Source organism: Girardinichthys multiradiatus, chromosome 22 (assembly GCF_021462225.1).
Source record: "Girardinichthys multiradiatus isolate DD_20200921_A chromosome 22, DD_fGirMul_XY1, whole genome shotgun sequence".
NCBI classification, from domain to species: domain Eukaryota; kingdom Metazoa; phylum Chordata; class Actinopteri; order Cyprinodontiformes; family Goodeidae; genus Girardinichthys; species Girardinichthys multiradiatus.
In genome coordinates this window covers 31,776,128-31,793,542 of record NC_061814.1, presented here as the reverse complement: position 1 = coordinate 31,793,542, position 17,415 = coordinate 31,776,128, and the positions used below count along the sequence as shown (strand labels likewise).

The 17,415-nt window shown below is 44.0% G+C and overlaps 1 protein-coding gene across 2 annotated transcripts in view; it reads left to right on the top strand.

Moving 5' to 3' along the window:
• Positions 1-17,415, top strand: part of unc5b (unc-5 netrin receptor B) — a 97,650-nt gene that overhangs the window by 64,297 nt on the left and 15,938 nt on the right. For both annotated transcript variants that reach the window (XM_047351906.1, XM_047351905.1), the window contains exons 2-7: positions 5,164-5,394; positions 5,643-5,786; positions 6,078-6,181; positions 8,909-9,089; positions 9,847-10,014; positions 14,945-15,109. In XM_047351906.1, coding sequence (XP_047207862.1) covers positions 5,164-5,394; positions 5,643-5,786; positions 6,078-6,181; positions 8,909-9,089; positions 9,847-10,014; positions 14,945-15,109 — 993 coding nt within the window. The remainder of the gene's footprint in view (positions 1-5,163; positions 5,395-5,642; positions 5,787-6,077; positions 6,182-8,908; positions 9,090-9,846; positions 10,015-14,944; positions 15,110-17,415) is intronic.

Here is a 17,415-nt window from a genome sequence, read left to right as displayed (position 1 = left end):
TTTATTTTCTCCTGCATGCACCCCCCTACCTCCTCCTCTTCAGAGTGTAGTGTTGGGATAGCGAGGGCACTGGATGGGACAGTAATGACTAACTCTGTAAAGGTAATGACAAAGTACAGATGCTTTAGCCTCCACTCTGGCTAGAGGCGCCAGGGGTAAGACAATTACAGTCATCCATGTGTGTGTATATGTGTGAGAATGAGACGCAGAGAAAGAAGAAGAGAGAACAACAGAGAGGGTTTCAGTCAGACAAGAGACGTGGACAGACATGATTCATTACCCCTGCCAGATACTGCAGCAATCCGCTGATGTACGTCTCTCCTCTTTGAGCATCTCTTGACCTGTCTCTGGCTGGCCCCTTGTCTCTTTCTAGCCTGTCACCTTTGCCCACATTTCCTCCCATCTCAATCTCACGCCTCTCTAATGTTCCCAACCGTTCTGGCTGTCCGTCTTCCAGCTGGACCGGGCTGCACAATGGAAGGGACAACTTCACCTGCAGTCGAGTTTAGCTTGCATAATAAGGAGTTGGTGAGAATGCACCACATAAGCATAGATTGTCATCTCCAGTGTGGCTGTGTGTGTGCGTGTTCACATGATTGTTCTCTGAGAGGAAGAATTGTGAGAACCCTGTGTTTGGTGTTTAGCTGTCTGTCATTAGAGTAATAAAAGACTTGCTGTGCTGCACAGCAAGGAGTGTTCACTTCTTTAAGGCTCCTCTGTTTTGCACAAATTGCCAGCTGCTGAGCTCTGATGGATGTTTGTATGATGGCCCAAAAACACAGGTTCTGCTTTAAACTCCTGGCTCCTTTATGTTATAGTAAGACAGGTTGGGGTGGGAGAGACAGAACTTGTTTTTCTGTTTATGTCTCGTACTTCTGTTATCCAAAAGTGTTCTTATTTTAATTAAACTGTGCAACCCCGCAGGGCTCAGATACACACACACACTGCACAGAGTTCGAACACACAGGCCTCTCATCTCATCTAGTCTCTGCCTGAGCCACACTGTCTCTTCCTCTCCCCGCGTATCCGCCCGTCATGCCTGAAGACTGACAGGCTGTGTTTTCAGCCGATGTTTGAACACGGACCGATCAATGCTGGACAAAGAGAAAAGGAGCGAGGGTGAGGGGCGAGGAGGGGGGCAACACAATTGGTTATTGACAAAGATTTCAGAGTCTGAAAGAGTGGAGGCGACAGCTTAGTGAAGGGAGAGGGGAGGGAAAGATTGTGAGAGACACGGTAATTGCAGTTCGTGTGCATTTTAAGCAATGGCCTGAGATGTGTTAACTATCCAAGTTATGTTTGTTTGTGCTCACTTGCATCTGCACATATTTGCAGGTTTGATCATGCTTAATTCAGCTGGGTGGGCTCTGGCTAGAATAGGAACAGAAACCCAACTGGCTGTTGTGAGGTCAGGATTTACAGTGCTTGCATAAGTATTCACACCTCTTTTTCACAGTTTGTCACATTACAGCATAAATGACAGTGAATTTTATTCTCATGTTATGAGATAGTCCAACCCAAAGTTGTGCATAGTTGTGAAGTGGAAGGAAAAGGATACATTGTCAGTCAGTCATTTTCATAGTGGGTTCCAGGAAGCCAGTGCCTATCTCCAGCAGTCTATGGGGGGCAGGCGGGGTACACCCTGGACAGGTCGCTAGTCCATCGCAGGGTAAAACAGACAAACACAGGGTCAAACAACTATGCACACACTCATTCACGCCTTAGAGCACTTTAGAGAAACCAGTTAACCTAATAGGCATGTTTTTGGACTGTGGGAGGAAGCCAGAGTACCCGGAGAGAACCCACGCATGCGCGGGGAGAACATGCAAACGTCATGCAGAAAGAAACCCCGGCCGGGGGTCTAACCCAGGACCTTATTGCTGCAAGGCAACAGTGCTACCAGCTGCAGCCCATGATACATTGTTTTACAAATAAAAATCTGAAAAATTAAGTTCAACCAATTGCCTTTAGAGGTCACCTGATTAGTAAATAGACTCCACCTATTTTATTAAATTTAATTTCAGTAAATATCCAACAGTTTGTGAAAGCGTCAGAGGTTTCTTAGAGAACATTTGTGAACAAACAGCATTTTGAAGACCAAGGAGTGCAGTGGGCAGTTCAGGAAGAAGGTGGTGAAGAGGTTTAAATAAGGGTGAGGTTATAAAACAATATCGCAAGCTTTGGACATTGCACAGACCTCTGTTCAATCCATAACAGAGAACAGAGGAGTAGCCAAGGGGCCAGCTGTAGGTCTGGAGAAGCTGCAGTTTGCCTCAAGCCATGTAGGGATACAAAGTAAACATGGGAGAAGACTAATATCAAAACACCTCGTGGTAGAAAACTAACACCCTAAACACACCATTTATTCAAGTTAGCTGAATTATTTTGTTATAGTGTGTTGAAACCAAGACATTTGACAGCTGCAGGACAGTAGCCCTTGGAGACTGGAGTTTGATACCCCTGCTTTAGAACAAAGCAGATCCATGTGTTAAAATGGCCCAGTCGAAGTCCAGACCTAACTTCAAAAACGTTTGTGACAAAACTTAGTTCCTGTTCACTGATCGTCAACATCCAAACTTTGATATATCTTTGATATTCTGCCAAGAGGATTAGACAAAACCTTTCACTCTATAGATGTACAAAGGTGGTAGAGAGGTATTAATACTTTCGCAAATTGCTGAAATTTGCAACATTTTACCTGCATAAAGGTAAAATTTCGCCAACATTCAAACTCTATAGAAACAGTTTACATGTTCTCCCCATGCATGTATGTGTTCTCTCTGGGTACTCCCACCTTCTCCCACAGTTATGAAAATGAAGATGGATGCCCTGCATTGCACAACCCTCTGAGAAAAGGATGAACAGGGTTTTTATTCTCCTATCATATGTTGAGGAACTGTAAACAAATCAATTAAGAATGATGGGAAGGAGATGTTATTTGTACAGCCTGTCCTGAAATAATCTAAATTATTTTAGATGTAATTGCCTGGATAGTCTCTTCGAGCAAAAATCATTCACTTTTCAGGTCTCAAGCTTTCAATTCCTTTCAGAGAATCCAAAACGAAAACAGCTGAGTGCTCTGACTCACTCTGACACAGTTATTTTTTCATTCGTGCCTTTCTGTCAGTGTAGACCATAACAACAGATTACTCATATGATTCCAAGGTCCTTTTGAGTAATTATTGTGTTTCCTAAAGTAGGAAGGGGACAGAACTTAGTCTGCTTTAGGATGCTGAAAATAGCTAACTCTGAATCCCCTTCCTGCAGTAACAACTTCCACACTGAAGAGCATTTTTCTGTCAGCACACCCTGTTAAATATGATCTATTCACTGATTGTAAAATCTAATTGGCAGTTCAAGCACAAAATCAGCCAGTCCATTTCTCAGTGCATCTCTAGTAAAAACTTACTTGAACTGATAGAAAACGTGAATGTTTTTGTGTTTTTAGATGGAGATAATTTGTCCCGCTGTTCCCCTACGACCCTTGTACTTTCTGACAGATAGTGACTGAAAACTGTCAGTAGATGAAATATGTGCTTTTCACTGGTGTGTTGTGAACAGTGAGTTCAGAAATTGGTTAAGGAAGAATAACATGTGAGCCGGAATTTACAAAGACAGAGATGGAAACAGGATGATAGGTTTATCCTGGTTTAAGCCTGGAGAAGCCCTTGACCTTCCATGCATCCTGCAGCCACCACTCAGTGGAGCCCCGAGCTTTGTGGAGCTTCTTCTTCAGCCATTCAGAGCCCAGCCAAACAGAATGTTTTCATGGGAATAGTGGCACAGAAATGGTAACATGCTCACACTAGCTGAAGATGACATCCTACTTTCTGGGTAGTTTCTCTTGTTCTCTGTAATTAAAATAAGTGACCAGGTTGGGCTTGATGCATTCAGAAAACTGAGCTCTGCAAATTTGCTTGGTTGTCAATCGGCTGTGTTTGCTCACACACCTCTTTATCCACTGGGTGTAGCAAATGAGATTTAGGAACTGTGAGACTACTGTGTAAGAGAGGCGCAGCTTTTATTTGTGTTCATCTCTGTCTGCGTGTGTGTGTGTGTGTGTGTGTGTGTGTGTGTGTGTGTGTGTGTTTACATTAGAGGGGGAAAATGGGCTGAGTGGATTGAATATGCCCGTAGGTTTTTGGAAACCTCCTGTCTGGAGCTGATGCTGTCATTCTGCTGCTTTCTGATCCAGCCTTCCACTTAATGCTTATTGAATTTGGATCATTTTCATGAGCAGAAGCAAGTTTTCTGCTGGAAGTGAAATTGATGATAACATTTTAAAGAAAGAGAACACAAAACAATTGAATAAAAGGTAAAACAAAAGGCCACTTGAATCCAAATAAACTGAACTTTTTAAACACCCATAAAAATGACAGTACTTTGCAGATCAGGTCAGACGTTTACATACACCCATCATGAGCTTGAATGTCATATTGATGTTGTTCTTTTGTTTTTAAACTGCAGTTTGTTTTTTAGGGTGGAACAATTTTTAATAAGCCTTGGGTGGACAAGTTTGAAGTGTGGATATTCACTAATCCACACAAACAACCCTGCTAATATTTGTTTCAGTGTCCCTTAGAAACTCATCTGCCAGGGATGGGTGGATGTAAACCTCTGACCAGAAATGTACATTATTCACTACTATGATGAACCCTAGCAGCCATCAATACATGGGATCTTCCTATTTTATTAGGGGGGGAAAAAAGTCTGGCTGAAGAGGTCAGAAATCCCGGTCCTTGCCGCCAGAAGAGTCTTGGCAGCACTTCCTGGAGAAATGTGTCACCTCAGAAATGTCAGGGGATAATGTGCGATCAACAGGACCTATATGTGAAAGGTCAGCGGCTCTGCTCTTCAGGCGAGAAGTGCAGACTCTTCCAGGGAGACCAAAGCAGGAGGCCTCCCTTGAACAGATTAGTGTCGATATGTGGAAGCAAAAATGTCACCACTTATGGTGCACACTGTCAACACCTTAAATGGCTTCACAAAATACACCCAACACCCTGAAGTTGGATTGAGATGCACAAGATAAGCTACTGCACATGTACTGCCTCTGGATTTACTGGGTTTTTTTCATTTCCCCTATTTCTTATAGTCCAGGGGCAGGATGTTAACACTGAAGGACAGTTATCCTTATCACAACCGCATTGTGTGTTTATCTAGAGAGCAGCGACTACAGCGAATCTGAGGTTCTCCCCGACTCCTTCCCATCGGCTCCAGCGGAGCCCCTCCCGGAGTTCCTGCTGGAACCAGAAGACGCCTTCATTGTGAAGAATCGGCCGGTCCAGCTTCGCTGCCGGGCGTCGCCGGCCACCCAAATCTACTTCAAATGTAACGGGGAGTGGGTCAATCAGAACGATCACGTCACCAGAGAGAGCCTGGACCAGGTCACAGGTATACACACAGAGGAGAACTGTAAACACAACTACACACACAGTAATGTCACCTTGTATTATACAGAGATAAACATCATACTTAATTACCAACATCATTTTCAGCTATATAATCCATTAGGTCCTTTAGGATTTAATGTGCACGTTAACTGCTTCTGGCATTCAGCCAGTGCATAATTTACATACACTGTGAAATATTTGCTTCAGTGATTTTCATCCCTCCACCTCCGCCCCGCCCTCTCTGTGCAGGTCTGGTAGTGAGGGAAGTGGACATCTCTGTGTCCAGGACGCAGGTGGAGGAGCTGTTCGGCCTCGAGGACTACTGGTGCCAGTGTGTGGCCTGGAGCTCGGCCGGCACCACCAAGAGCAACCGGGCCTATGTTCGCATTGCATGTCAGTATCAAAGCTATGAGTGTTTGTGTTAAATATACTGAGAGAAAGGAGACATTCCTGACTTTCTGCTTGCTGTATGTCAGCTTAAGCACATATGCAAATACATTGGCTGTAGCACACCATCGTGGTCCCCCGTGGAAATGTGAGCTGTGGTGTGATTGACACGTTGCATGTTTATCAGGCTACGGAGTGGACGGATGCGATGCATTGACAGAAACTTTGAACTGCATGTGAGTACAGCACCACCAAGACAGGCAACGTGTCACTCACAATACGTGTCACCCCCTGTAGACCTGAGGAAGAACTTCGAGCAGGAGCCCCTTGGGAGGGAAGCGCGGCTCGAGCAGGAGGTGCTGCTGCAATGTCGGCCCCCAGACGGCATGCCCGCTGCGGAGGTAGATGTTTCTCATCACCCTTAAGTTACTCTGTTCATCTCTTCTGCGACTGTGCTGTAAATACTGCTGATCAGCAAATCATTTACAGTTGTTTATGCTGCCATTTGACGTAGCAAGAAATACCAAAAAGTAAAGTTTAACACATTTAATAAAAGAATATTTTACACACAGGGACATTGGGAAGTACATGCTGTTCCTTCAGTAAAATCCACACTATTTTTGTTTTCTTGGACTAAAACAATATAATAAATGTAGTGCAGTTTGTATGTGATATAAAACACCTGGAGAGTGAAAGAATGCATCTTCATCTCAATAAATTCAATCATCAAAACAGAGATGTGGACCTGAATCATGTGATTTAACAGCTTTAGTCTTGACTTGATAAAATCATAAAATACTTCAAACTTTTGACTCGGACTTTTACACCAATAACTTGTGACTTCACTTCGACTTAAGAGAAGAATTGTAATATAATTTGCTTGCACAGACTACAAGGTGAAAAAAATGGAAATTAAATTAGGAAACGTGGGCTAAAACCTAAAGTAGAAAGGCAAAAACATAAAACGTTCTTCTGACAAAAACTCACACAAAAAATGAAGAATTGAAGCTAATTAAGGAACTAATTTATGCTTAATGTCAGCTTAACAACTATGTTTTTGTGCTTGCTGATTTAATCACGGATCATGGAAAGTCACAGGTTCTAACTCCAAGGTAAACCAGTAAAGGAATACTGATTGGCTTTTAAATCAAGTGGTTAGCAGTGCAGGCGGCTAACTTTTTTTTATAGACTTTTAATTCAGATGGTTGCAATAGAAATCCTGGGAATGGTATGATGTAATTCCCTTACTCAGATTGAATGATTTCCTCTTACTATTGTGTGTAGTCAGCAAGTTTCTGTGTTTTGAGTCTGAACCACAAACAAAGTCAGCAGGACCATAATCATGTCTTATAAAATCTACTTCACCACAAAGTTCATTTTTATACAGCTGTATAAATAATTTGACTTGTTTTTTTGATAATGTCATGTTACCGATATACATAATATTGTAAAAACAGGTTTCCACTGGAGTTGGAAATAATACCTAACATGAAAATAATTTTTATTTTGTATAGAAATCTGTTTTTTTATGGATCAGTTTTCTCATTATTTTCAAAACTTATTTTATATTTTTTTTATTTTGCTTGATATTTCCTGTAAAAAGTAAAAATCAGCACTGATTTTCAGACACTTTTGAATTTCACTTCCTTTGTTGGTTGTTCTGGTAAACAAACGACACATTTTAAAATCAGTCATAAATCTCAAAATTATCATTACTTTGATCAAAAAACATTTGTTCCAATGACTTGTTTAAGACTGGAAATTAAATGTTTATGATTTTTACTTAACTGGAGACTTGCTTGCCTTGATTTTGTACTCACCTTGGGACTTGACTGGAAACTTGGGTGGAAAGACTTGTGACTTGGTCAATGACTTGGTCCCACCTCTATCAAAAAATGACTTTTTTCAGTATGTTAATTGAAAAAGCAAAATTCTATATACTATAGAGTTTTATCACACCCAGAATGTTATATTTCACGCTTTTTCATACGGTTGTGTCATACCGATTATGGAAACGCAAAAAACATTTCTTAGAAAATTTGAATATTACATAAGAGCAACAAAACAGGGGATTTTTACTACAGATATGTGGTCCTGCTAAAGGACTCGGTGCTTTAGGGGGCACCACACTTGGACAAATCCAGGACACTGGCTACATCACATTTGCTTTTCTTGGACAAAGAAGAAAATGGACTGGACTGATGAAAGTAAAGTTTGTATCGTATTTGGAAATCAAGGTCCCAGAATCCATGTTGCTTGAAGTCCAGTCTGATGTTTTCACAATCAGTGATGATTTGGGGTTTCATGTTATCTGTTGGTATTGGTCCGTCTCTGTTTTCTGGAGTCTAAAAAATCTTCCTCAACACTTAAACAGTGCGATAGGCTGATCACCTCCATTCCATGCTGCAGTGATGCAGCTATTCATGCAAAAGGAGCCCCAACCAAATATTGCTATAGCAGAGTGCATCTCCTATACAGTAAACGGACATATCTTTCAATAGGCTGACATTTTTTCATTAAAAATACTTTTTGTTGGTCTTGTGTAATATTCTAATTCTCTAAGTAACTGAATTTGACTTTTGGCTGTAAGCTGTAAGCAGGAAATTTAAATATACCCGTATCTAGTGAATATTTACACAGTTAAACATTTAAGTTTCACTTTTTGAATTGAATTAGTGAAATAAAATGCATTTCAATAATATTCTAATTTACCGAGATGCACCTGTATATGGAAACAGTTATTTGATTACAGAGAGGCTTAAAGCTGGAATTTGAGAATCAACATAAACCAACAGGTTTTCTTCGCTCAGACAGGATGATAAAAGTTTCAGAAGTGTTTGATCATCGCCGTGTGTGAAGCCTTAATACCCTGTAGGTTTATCATGTTTACTGAGCGGCTCTGTGCATGCCGTGCTGAGTCATGTTCCTGCATAAACACCTGCTGATTTGTACAATTTATTCTCAGGACTTTATGCTAGAAGTATAAAAGGAAAAAAAATTCTTTTAGGTTTTTGGCCTTATTATCTGTCTGTGTTATTAGCTATCAATAAATTATCTTTTGCCCGATTCCTTTCTTGCTGCTCCTCATTTCAACAATATGTGATTTTCTTCTCATACATTCTTTAAAGGTGGACTGGCTGAAGAACGAGGATGTCATTGATCCATCACAGGATTCCAATTTCCTGATCACCATCGATCACGACCTGATCATCAAACAGGCCAGGCTCTCAGACACGGCAAACTACACGTGTGTGGCGAGAAACGTGGTGGCCAGACGGCGGAGCAGCACAGCCACTCTCATAGTTTACGGTAACTTATACTACACAATGTGTTCGTTTTATTCATTTCTCATGCCTCATCCCACTCATGGTTGATCATTTATCCAAAACTGTAAAACGTGGAACCAAAGAGGATTTGGGGTTAAAATCAGATTTTTACATACATTGCATAAAAAGAATAATAACAGAGAATAAGATTTTTTTTACTTCATATTTAAAATGTTGTATGCAGTTGCTTAATATTTGGCAGAATCACATTTAAACTGTGTGACAGAACTGCTGTCAATGATTCAGGGTTGTTTCATCTCCGACCACAAAACCCTCACTTTTTTGTCCTTAAGCAACTTTGTAACTAATTGTGGTACAACTAGTGCCATTGTCCATTCTGAAGACCCATTTGTGCACAAGCTCTAACTTCCTTGCTTTTCTTTAGATGTTGCTTCAATGTTTTTTTTGTAATGTTCTCTCCTCATGATGCTCTCTACTTAGTGAAGGTCACCAGTTCCTCCTGCAGCAAAACGCACACAAAACATGATGCTTCCACCTCCATACTTTACAGTTGGGATGGTGTTCTTAAGCTTGCAAGCTTCCCCCTTTCCTCCCAAATGTAACAGTCAATTTTATCATGAGACCCCAAGACATGTCTCCAAAGATCAATGTATTTGTGAGTGCATGTGCTAACTGTAATCTGGCTTTTTATGTTGCTTTTGGAGTAATAGCTTCTGCCTCGCTGAGGGGAATAGGCAGGAAAACTGAAAGGTTTTTCTGTTTCTGTGTCTTTGTGTCAGTCAGCGGAGGCTGGTCTTCTTGGACTGAATGGTCAGAGTGTAACGCTCGGTGTGGCCGTGGCTGGCAACGTCGAACACGCAGCTGCACTAATCCGGCTCCTCTGAACGGAGGAATCTTCTGTGAGGGTCCGCCGGTGCAGAGAGTAACTTGCACCACACTCTGCCCAGGTAAAGAAGACACCATTAAAACTTTAAAGTGCCATGGTTCCTGCAGACTCTTTAAAAGCATGGAATCAGCATTTAGATTTTTCCAGAAATGGATAAAACTGCGACTGAGCCACTATATGGTACAGGTTAGGTTATCCTTTTCTGTATTCAATTTTAAGCTCACTTTCTGTTCTTAAAAAAGTTAAATTATTTAAAATGTGCATTATAGTTGCCATACTAATCCACTATTTTTGCAGGTTGAAATATGGAAATTTGCTGATTCAGTGAAATTCCAAACAGCTCAAATTTTGTTGGAAGCAAAAGATAATCCAGTTACCTGAAAATATTCAAAACCTGTTTTCTGTAAAGTTCATGCGTGCCCCATTACAAAAGGTTTTTGTGCTGCTGTGCGTGGAGTTAAACTGCAGATTTGTTTGTGAGGAGCTGAAGAAATGTTCACATGTGAAACCGCTCAAAAAGAGTTACAGTATTAACTTATAGCCTTCACCAAATACAGAGAAGAGGAAGATGTTTGAGATTTAATCAATGTTTTTGCAACTCAGGTGCTACATCTTAATATTTAAGCAACAGTTTCATGTTCAAAATAAAGCTGAAAATTGAAATTGAATTGAAATCTTGAGATGATAACATACTAAAACTGGTATCACTAAATGAGTGTAGGATCTTATGTCATGATAATGAGACAATGAGACTGTAACTAAAAATCTTAAGTTCACATTGTCTTGAGATAATATAAGAAAACTGTTAAAATGAGAAAACAAGTTATTGGGCTTCTCTACATAATGAGATAATGAAATGTATTGTGACAAAATGAGTAAAAATGTTGTTATTAACCTAATGGGATAACTGATACAATGAGACTGTTAACCAGAAAAAAAAATTATCTTGAGATCTCATTGCCTCATGTTTGTATAATGTAATAAAATTGTCACCATGACAAAAACATACTGATGATCTTGATATGTTTAAGATAATGACACAAGAAAATTGTTTTCACGATAAAACTGGATAATGAACTTGCTGACATGTCAAAACGAGGTCAAGATCTTGATGTCTTCTTGTAGTAGATAATGAAACTTATCACCACAAAACAAGTTTTTGTTATATCAAGATATTAGGGTAAAAAATTCTCGTACTCGTCGTCTTCCGTTTATCCGGGACCGGGTCGCGGTGGCAGCAGACTCAGCAGAGACGCCCAGACGTCCCTCTCCCCAAACACCTTCTACAGCTCCTCCGGGGGGAGCCCAAGGCGTTCCCAGGCCAGCCGAGAGACATAGTCCCTCCAGCGTGACCTGGGCCGTACCCTGGGCCTCCTCCCAGTGGGACGTGCCTGGAACACCTCCCGAGGAAGGCGTCCAGGAGGCATCCGGAATAGATGCCCGAGCCACCTCAACTGGCTCCTCTCGATGTGGAGGAGCAGTGGCTCTACTCCGAGCTCCTCCCGGATGGCCGAGCTCCTCACCCTATCTCTAAGGGAGTGCCCGGCCACCCTACGGAGGAAGCTCATTTCAGCCGCTTGTATCCGGGATCTCGTTCTTTCGGCCATGACCCAAAGTTCATGGCCATAGGTGAGGGTAGGAAGGAACGTAGACCGACCGGTAAATTGAGAGCTTCGCTTTTCGGCTCAGCTCTCTCTTCACCACAAAGGACCGGCACAGCGCCCCCATTACTGTGGCAGCCGCACCGATCCATCTGTCAATCTCCCGCTCCATTCTTCCCTCACTCGTGAACAAGACCCCGAGATACTTAAACTCCTCCACTTGAGGCCGGAACTCCCCTCCAACCTGAAGAGGACAAGCCACCCTTTTCCAGTCGAGAACCATGGCCTCGGACTTGGAGGAGCTGATCTTCATCCCAGCCGCTTCACACTCAGCTGCGAACCACCCCAGTGCATGCTGTAGGTCTTGGCTAGAGGGGGCCAGCAGGACCACGTCATCTGCAAAAAGAAGAGACGAAATCCTCTGGTCCCCAAACCAGACCCCCTCCGGCCCTTGGGTGCGCCTAGGAATCCTGTCCATAAAAGTTATGAACAGGACCGGTGACAAAGGGCAGCCCTGCCGGAGTCCAACATGCACCGGGAGCAGGTCCGACTTAGTGCCGGCAATGCGAACCAAACTCCTGCCCCGCTTGTACAGAGACCGGATGGCCCCTAGTAAAGAGCCACCAATTCCATACTCCTGGAGCACCCCCCACAAGGCATCACGAGGGACACAGTTGAATGCTTTTTCCAGGTCCACAAAACACATGTGGACCGCTTGGGCAAACTCCCATGAACCCTCGAGTACCCTGTAGAGGGTATAGAGCTGGTCCAGTGTCCCACGGCCGGGAGGAAAACCACACTGCTCCTCCTGAAGACGGGGTTCGACTATCGGCCGGACTCTCCTCTCCAATACCCTGGCGTAGGCCTTACCAGGGAGGCTGAGGAGTGTGATCCCCCTGTAGTTGGAACACAGCCTGCGGTCACCCTTCTTATGTAGGGGGACCACCACCCCAGTCTGCCAATCCACTGTCCCCGACCGCCATGCAATGTTGAAGAGGCGTGTCAACCATGACAGCCCCACAACATCCAAAGACTTGAGGTACTCAGGGTGGATCTCATCCAACCCCGAAGCCTTGCCACCACAGAGCTTTTTAACCACCTCGGTGACTTCAGCTTGGGTGATGAAAGAGTCCAACCCCGAGTCCCCAGCCTCTGTTTCCACCAGGGAATGCGTGATAGCAGGATTGAGGAGATCCTCAAAGTACTCCTTCCACCGGCCGATAATGTCCCCAGTCGAGGTCAGCAGCTCCCCACCCACACTGTAAACAGTGTTGGCGAAGCACTGCTTCCCCCTCCTGAGGCGCCGGACGGTTTGCCAGAATCGCTTCGGGGCCAACCGGTAGTCCTTCTCCATGGCCTCACCAAACTCCTCCCAGGTCTGAGTTTTTGCCTCTGCCACAGCCCGGGCTGCAGCACGCTTGGCCTCACGGTACCCGTCAGCCACCTCAGGAGTCCCACAAGCCAACCACAGCCGATAGGACTCCTTCTTCAGCTTGACAGCGTCCCTTACTGCCGGTGTCCACCACCGGGTTCGGGGATTGCCGCCGCGACAGGCACCGCAGACCTTCCGGCCGCAGCTACAGGCAGCAGCATCGACAATAGATGCGGAGAACATGGTCCATTCGGACTCTATGTCTCCAACATCCCTCGGAATCTGGTCAAAGCTCTCCCGGAGGTGAGAGTTGAATACATCCCTGGCCAAGGGGTCCGTCAGACGCTCCCAGCAGACCCTCACTATGCGCTTGGGCCTGCCAAGTCTGTCCGGCTTTCTCCTCCTCCAGCGGATCCAACTCACCACCAAGTGGGGATCAGTGGACAGCTCAGCCCCTCTCTTCACCCGAGTGTCCAAAACATGCGGCCGAAGGTCTGATGATACGACAACAAAGTCGATCATTGACCTCCTACCTAGGGTAACCTGGTGCCAAGTGCACTGATGGACACCCTTATGTTTGAACATGGTGTTCATTATGGACAATCCGTGACTAGCACAGAAGTCCAATAACAAAACACCACTCGGATTCAGATCAGGAGGCCATTCCTCCCAATCACGCCACTCCAGGTGTCACTGTCGTTTCCCACGTGGGCGTTGAAGTCCCCCAGCAGAATAATGGAGTCCCCAGGAGGGGCACTATCCAGCACCCCCTACAGGGACGCCAAGAAGGCCGGGTACTCCGCACTACCACTCGGCCCATAGGCCGAAATGACAGTCAGAGACCTCTCCCCAACCCGAAGGCGCAGGGATGCGACCCTCTCATCCACTGGGGTAAACCCCAACACGAGACGCCTGAGCTGGGGGGCAACAAGCAAACCCACACCAGCCCGCAGCCTCTCCCCGTGGGCCACTCCGGAGTAGAAGAGAGTCCAACCCCTCTCAAGGAGATGGGTTCCAGAGCCCACGCAATGCGTGGAGGCGAGCCCGACTATTTCTAGTCGATATCTCTCAACCTCTCGCACAAGCTCAGGCTCCTTCCCCCCCAGCGAGGTGACATTCCACATCCCTAGAGCCAGCCTAAGCATTCGGGGATCGGGCCGTCGAGGTCTCCACCTTCGTCTGCCGCCCAATCCTCTTTGCACCGGTCCCTCACGGTTCCCCCTGCAGGTGGTGGGCCCACTGGGGGATGGTCTCGCGTCTCTCGTTCGGGCTTGGCCTGGCCGAGCAACCCGGCCACCAGGCGCTCTCCGACGAGTCCCGACCCCAGGCCTGGCTCCAGGGTGGGACCCCGGCTCCGCCGTACCGGGCAACGTCACGTGCCTCGATTCTGTAGTCGTCATGAGGGATTCTCGAACCGCTCTTTGTCTGACCCATCACCTAGAGCCTGTTTGCCATGGGAGACCCTACCAGGGGCATTTAAGCCCCAGACAACATAGCCTCTAGGATTATTCGAGCACTCAAACCCCTCCACCACGTTAAGGTGGCAGTTCAAGGAGGAAAATAATTCTATAAAGATAAATAAATACAATAGATATTTTGTATTGCATTTTGGGTTAAGGTTGCCTTCTGAAAATCTGCTGACACTTGCACATTCATAAGATTTTGAGTATTTTTGTGCAAAGTTTTAGAGCTTTTTATGCTTAGAATACAATACTAATCCCCAAACGTCATTAAAGAAGTGAAACCAAATCACATGAAGGGTTTGTACGTACATGTGTAAAATAGTCTGAAAACCTAAAAAGGGATTAAAAAATATTACGTTAGGAAAAGTAGAATTTGTGAATAAAAATGTGGAGTCTAAAAAGACTTTTAGACTCGAAATCACCAAACTGTAAATAAAAAAGACACTTCCTTCCATTACATCAGACGCCAGGAGTACATCAAGTCCAATCCGCCTCTACCTGGACTAATGGAAATATTGGGCTGTAAGATGACTCACATCTCTGTTTTCCTTCCAGTGGATGGAGGCTGGACGGAGTGGGCAAAGTGGTCCGCCTGTGGGACAGAGTGCACCCACTGGCGCAGTCGCGAGTGCCAAGCCCCACCGCCCATAAATGGAGGGAAGCACTGTAGCGGAAGCATGATGGAGAGCAAAAACTGCACTGAGGGGCTTTGTGCAAGAAGTAAATTATTATTTCTCTTTTCAAGGTTTCTTGGTTTTTGCATTAACATAAATCAAAGCAGAAAGTTTGTGGTATTGATTAGAATGTTTTGTCCATTTTTCGGTCTAAGTTTATTGACACCTTTGATAGACCAAGAGCTGATTTTAGGTAACTCTGATTTATCTAGAACTATAAAACAAGGGGATATATGAACAGTACGGCACATATTGTTTTTATCCGTCCTGCCTCAGAAGCACAAGCGTCATTAAATTGTTGTCTGAGAGAGCAGTCACTGTGAAATGGGGTTCCACTAATATGCTAAGATAAAGACAGAAGTTCACATTTTAAACTATTCTTTAGATTCTTACCTTATCGTTTGGTTTGGTTTGCATGGCCGGGATTTTTCAAACCATAAAAAATCCAGCATGCTCTATTAGCTTGAAAGCTCAAAAAGACAAAACAGTAACTTTTCTAAATTCTGTTTTACCTTCCTGTTATCTACTTAAAGTCTCTCTCTCACAGCCGAAATAAAAAAATATAGCTTCCTTTTAACTATTCTGGGTCCCATTATTTCATGCATTCAAAGTTTGCCATATAAAATAATCAGACAATAGTTATCACAGCAAAACAAGCTTGAGATACTGTTTTTCTAAGATTAAGAGAATAGGTTCTTGTAACAATGCTGTTATTCTGTCAAAAAAAGCTTGATATCATTATCTCGAGATAATGAGAAACTGAAGCTGCGACACAAAGAGCTCAAGTTCACCTTATCTTGAGATAATTATACAGAATACATTGTCTTAAATAAATATTGAACACATCAGTAATTTCCTATTCAGTTCAATTCAGTTTATTAATATAGAGCCGATTCACAATAAATGTCATCTCAAGGCACTTTACAAGACAAACAGATCAAGTTAATATATAGAAACATATACTCAATTCAGTCCAGTCGTACAGACAGGTCAATTACATACAGGTCCTTCTCAAAATATTAGCATATTGTGATAAAGTTCATTATTTTCCATAATGTCATGATGAAAATGTAACATTCATATATTTTAGATTCATTGCACACTAACTGAAATATTTCAGGTCTTTTATTGTCTTAATACGGATGATTTTGGCATACAGCTCATGAAAACCCAAAATTCCTATCTCACAAAATTAGCATATCATTAAAAGGGTCTCTAAACGAGCTATGAACCTAATCATCTGAATCAACGAGTTAACTCTAAACACCTGCAAAAGATTCCTGAGGCCTTTAAAACTCCCAGCCTGGTTCATCACTCAAAACCCCAATCATGTGTAAGACTGCCGACCTGACTGCTGTCCAGAAGGCCACTATTGACACCCTCAAGCAAGAGGGTAAGACACAGAAAGAAATTTCTGAATGAATAGGCTGTTCCCAGAGTGCTGTCTCAAGGCACCTCAGTGGGAAGTCTGTGGGAAGGAAAAAGTGTGGCAGAAAACGCTGCACAACGAGAAGAGGTGACCGGACCCTGAGGAAGATTGTGGAGAAGGGCCGATTCCAGACCTTGGGGGACCTGCGGAAGCAGTGGACTGAGTCTGGAGTAGAAACATCCAGAGCCACCGTGCACAGGCGTGTGCAGGAAATGGGCTACAGGTGCCGCATTCCCCAGACCTGGGCTACAGAGAAGCAGCACTGGACTGTTGCTCAGTGGTCCAAAGTACTTTTTTCAGATGAAAGCAAATTCTGCATGTCATTCGGAAATCAAGGTGCCAGAGTCTGGAGGAAGACTGGGGAGAAGGAAATGCCAAAATGCCAGAAGTCCAGTGTCAAGTACCCACAGTCAGTGATGGTCTGGGGTGCCGTGTCAGCTGCTGGTGTTGGTCCACTGTGTTTTATCAAGGGCAGGGTCAATGCAGCTAGCTATCAGGAGATTTTGGAGCACTTCATGCTTCCATCTGCTGAAAAGCTTTATGGAGATGAAGATTTCATTTTCAGCACGATCTGGCACCTGCTCCTAGTGCCAAAACCACTGGTAAATGGTTTACTGACCATGGTATCACTGTGCTCAATTGGCCTGCCAACTCTCCTGACCTGAACCACATAGAGAATCTGTGGGATATTGTGAAGAGAACGTTGAGAGACTCAAGACCCAACACTCTGGATGAGCTAAAGGCCGCTATCGAAGCATCCTGGGCCTCCATAAGACCTCAGCAGTGCCACAGGCTGATTGCCTCCATGCCACGCCGCATTGAAGCAGTCATTTCTGCAAAAGGATTCCCGACCAAGTATTGAGTGCATAACTGTACATGATTATTTGAAGGTTGACGTTTTTTGTATTAAAAACACTTTTATT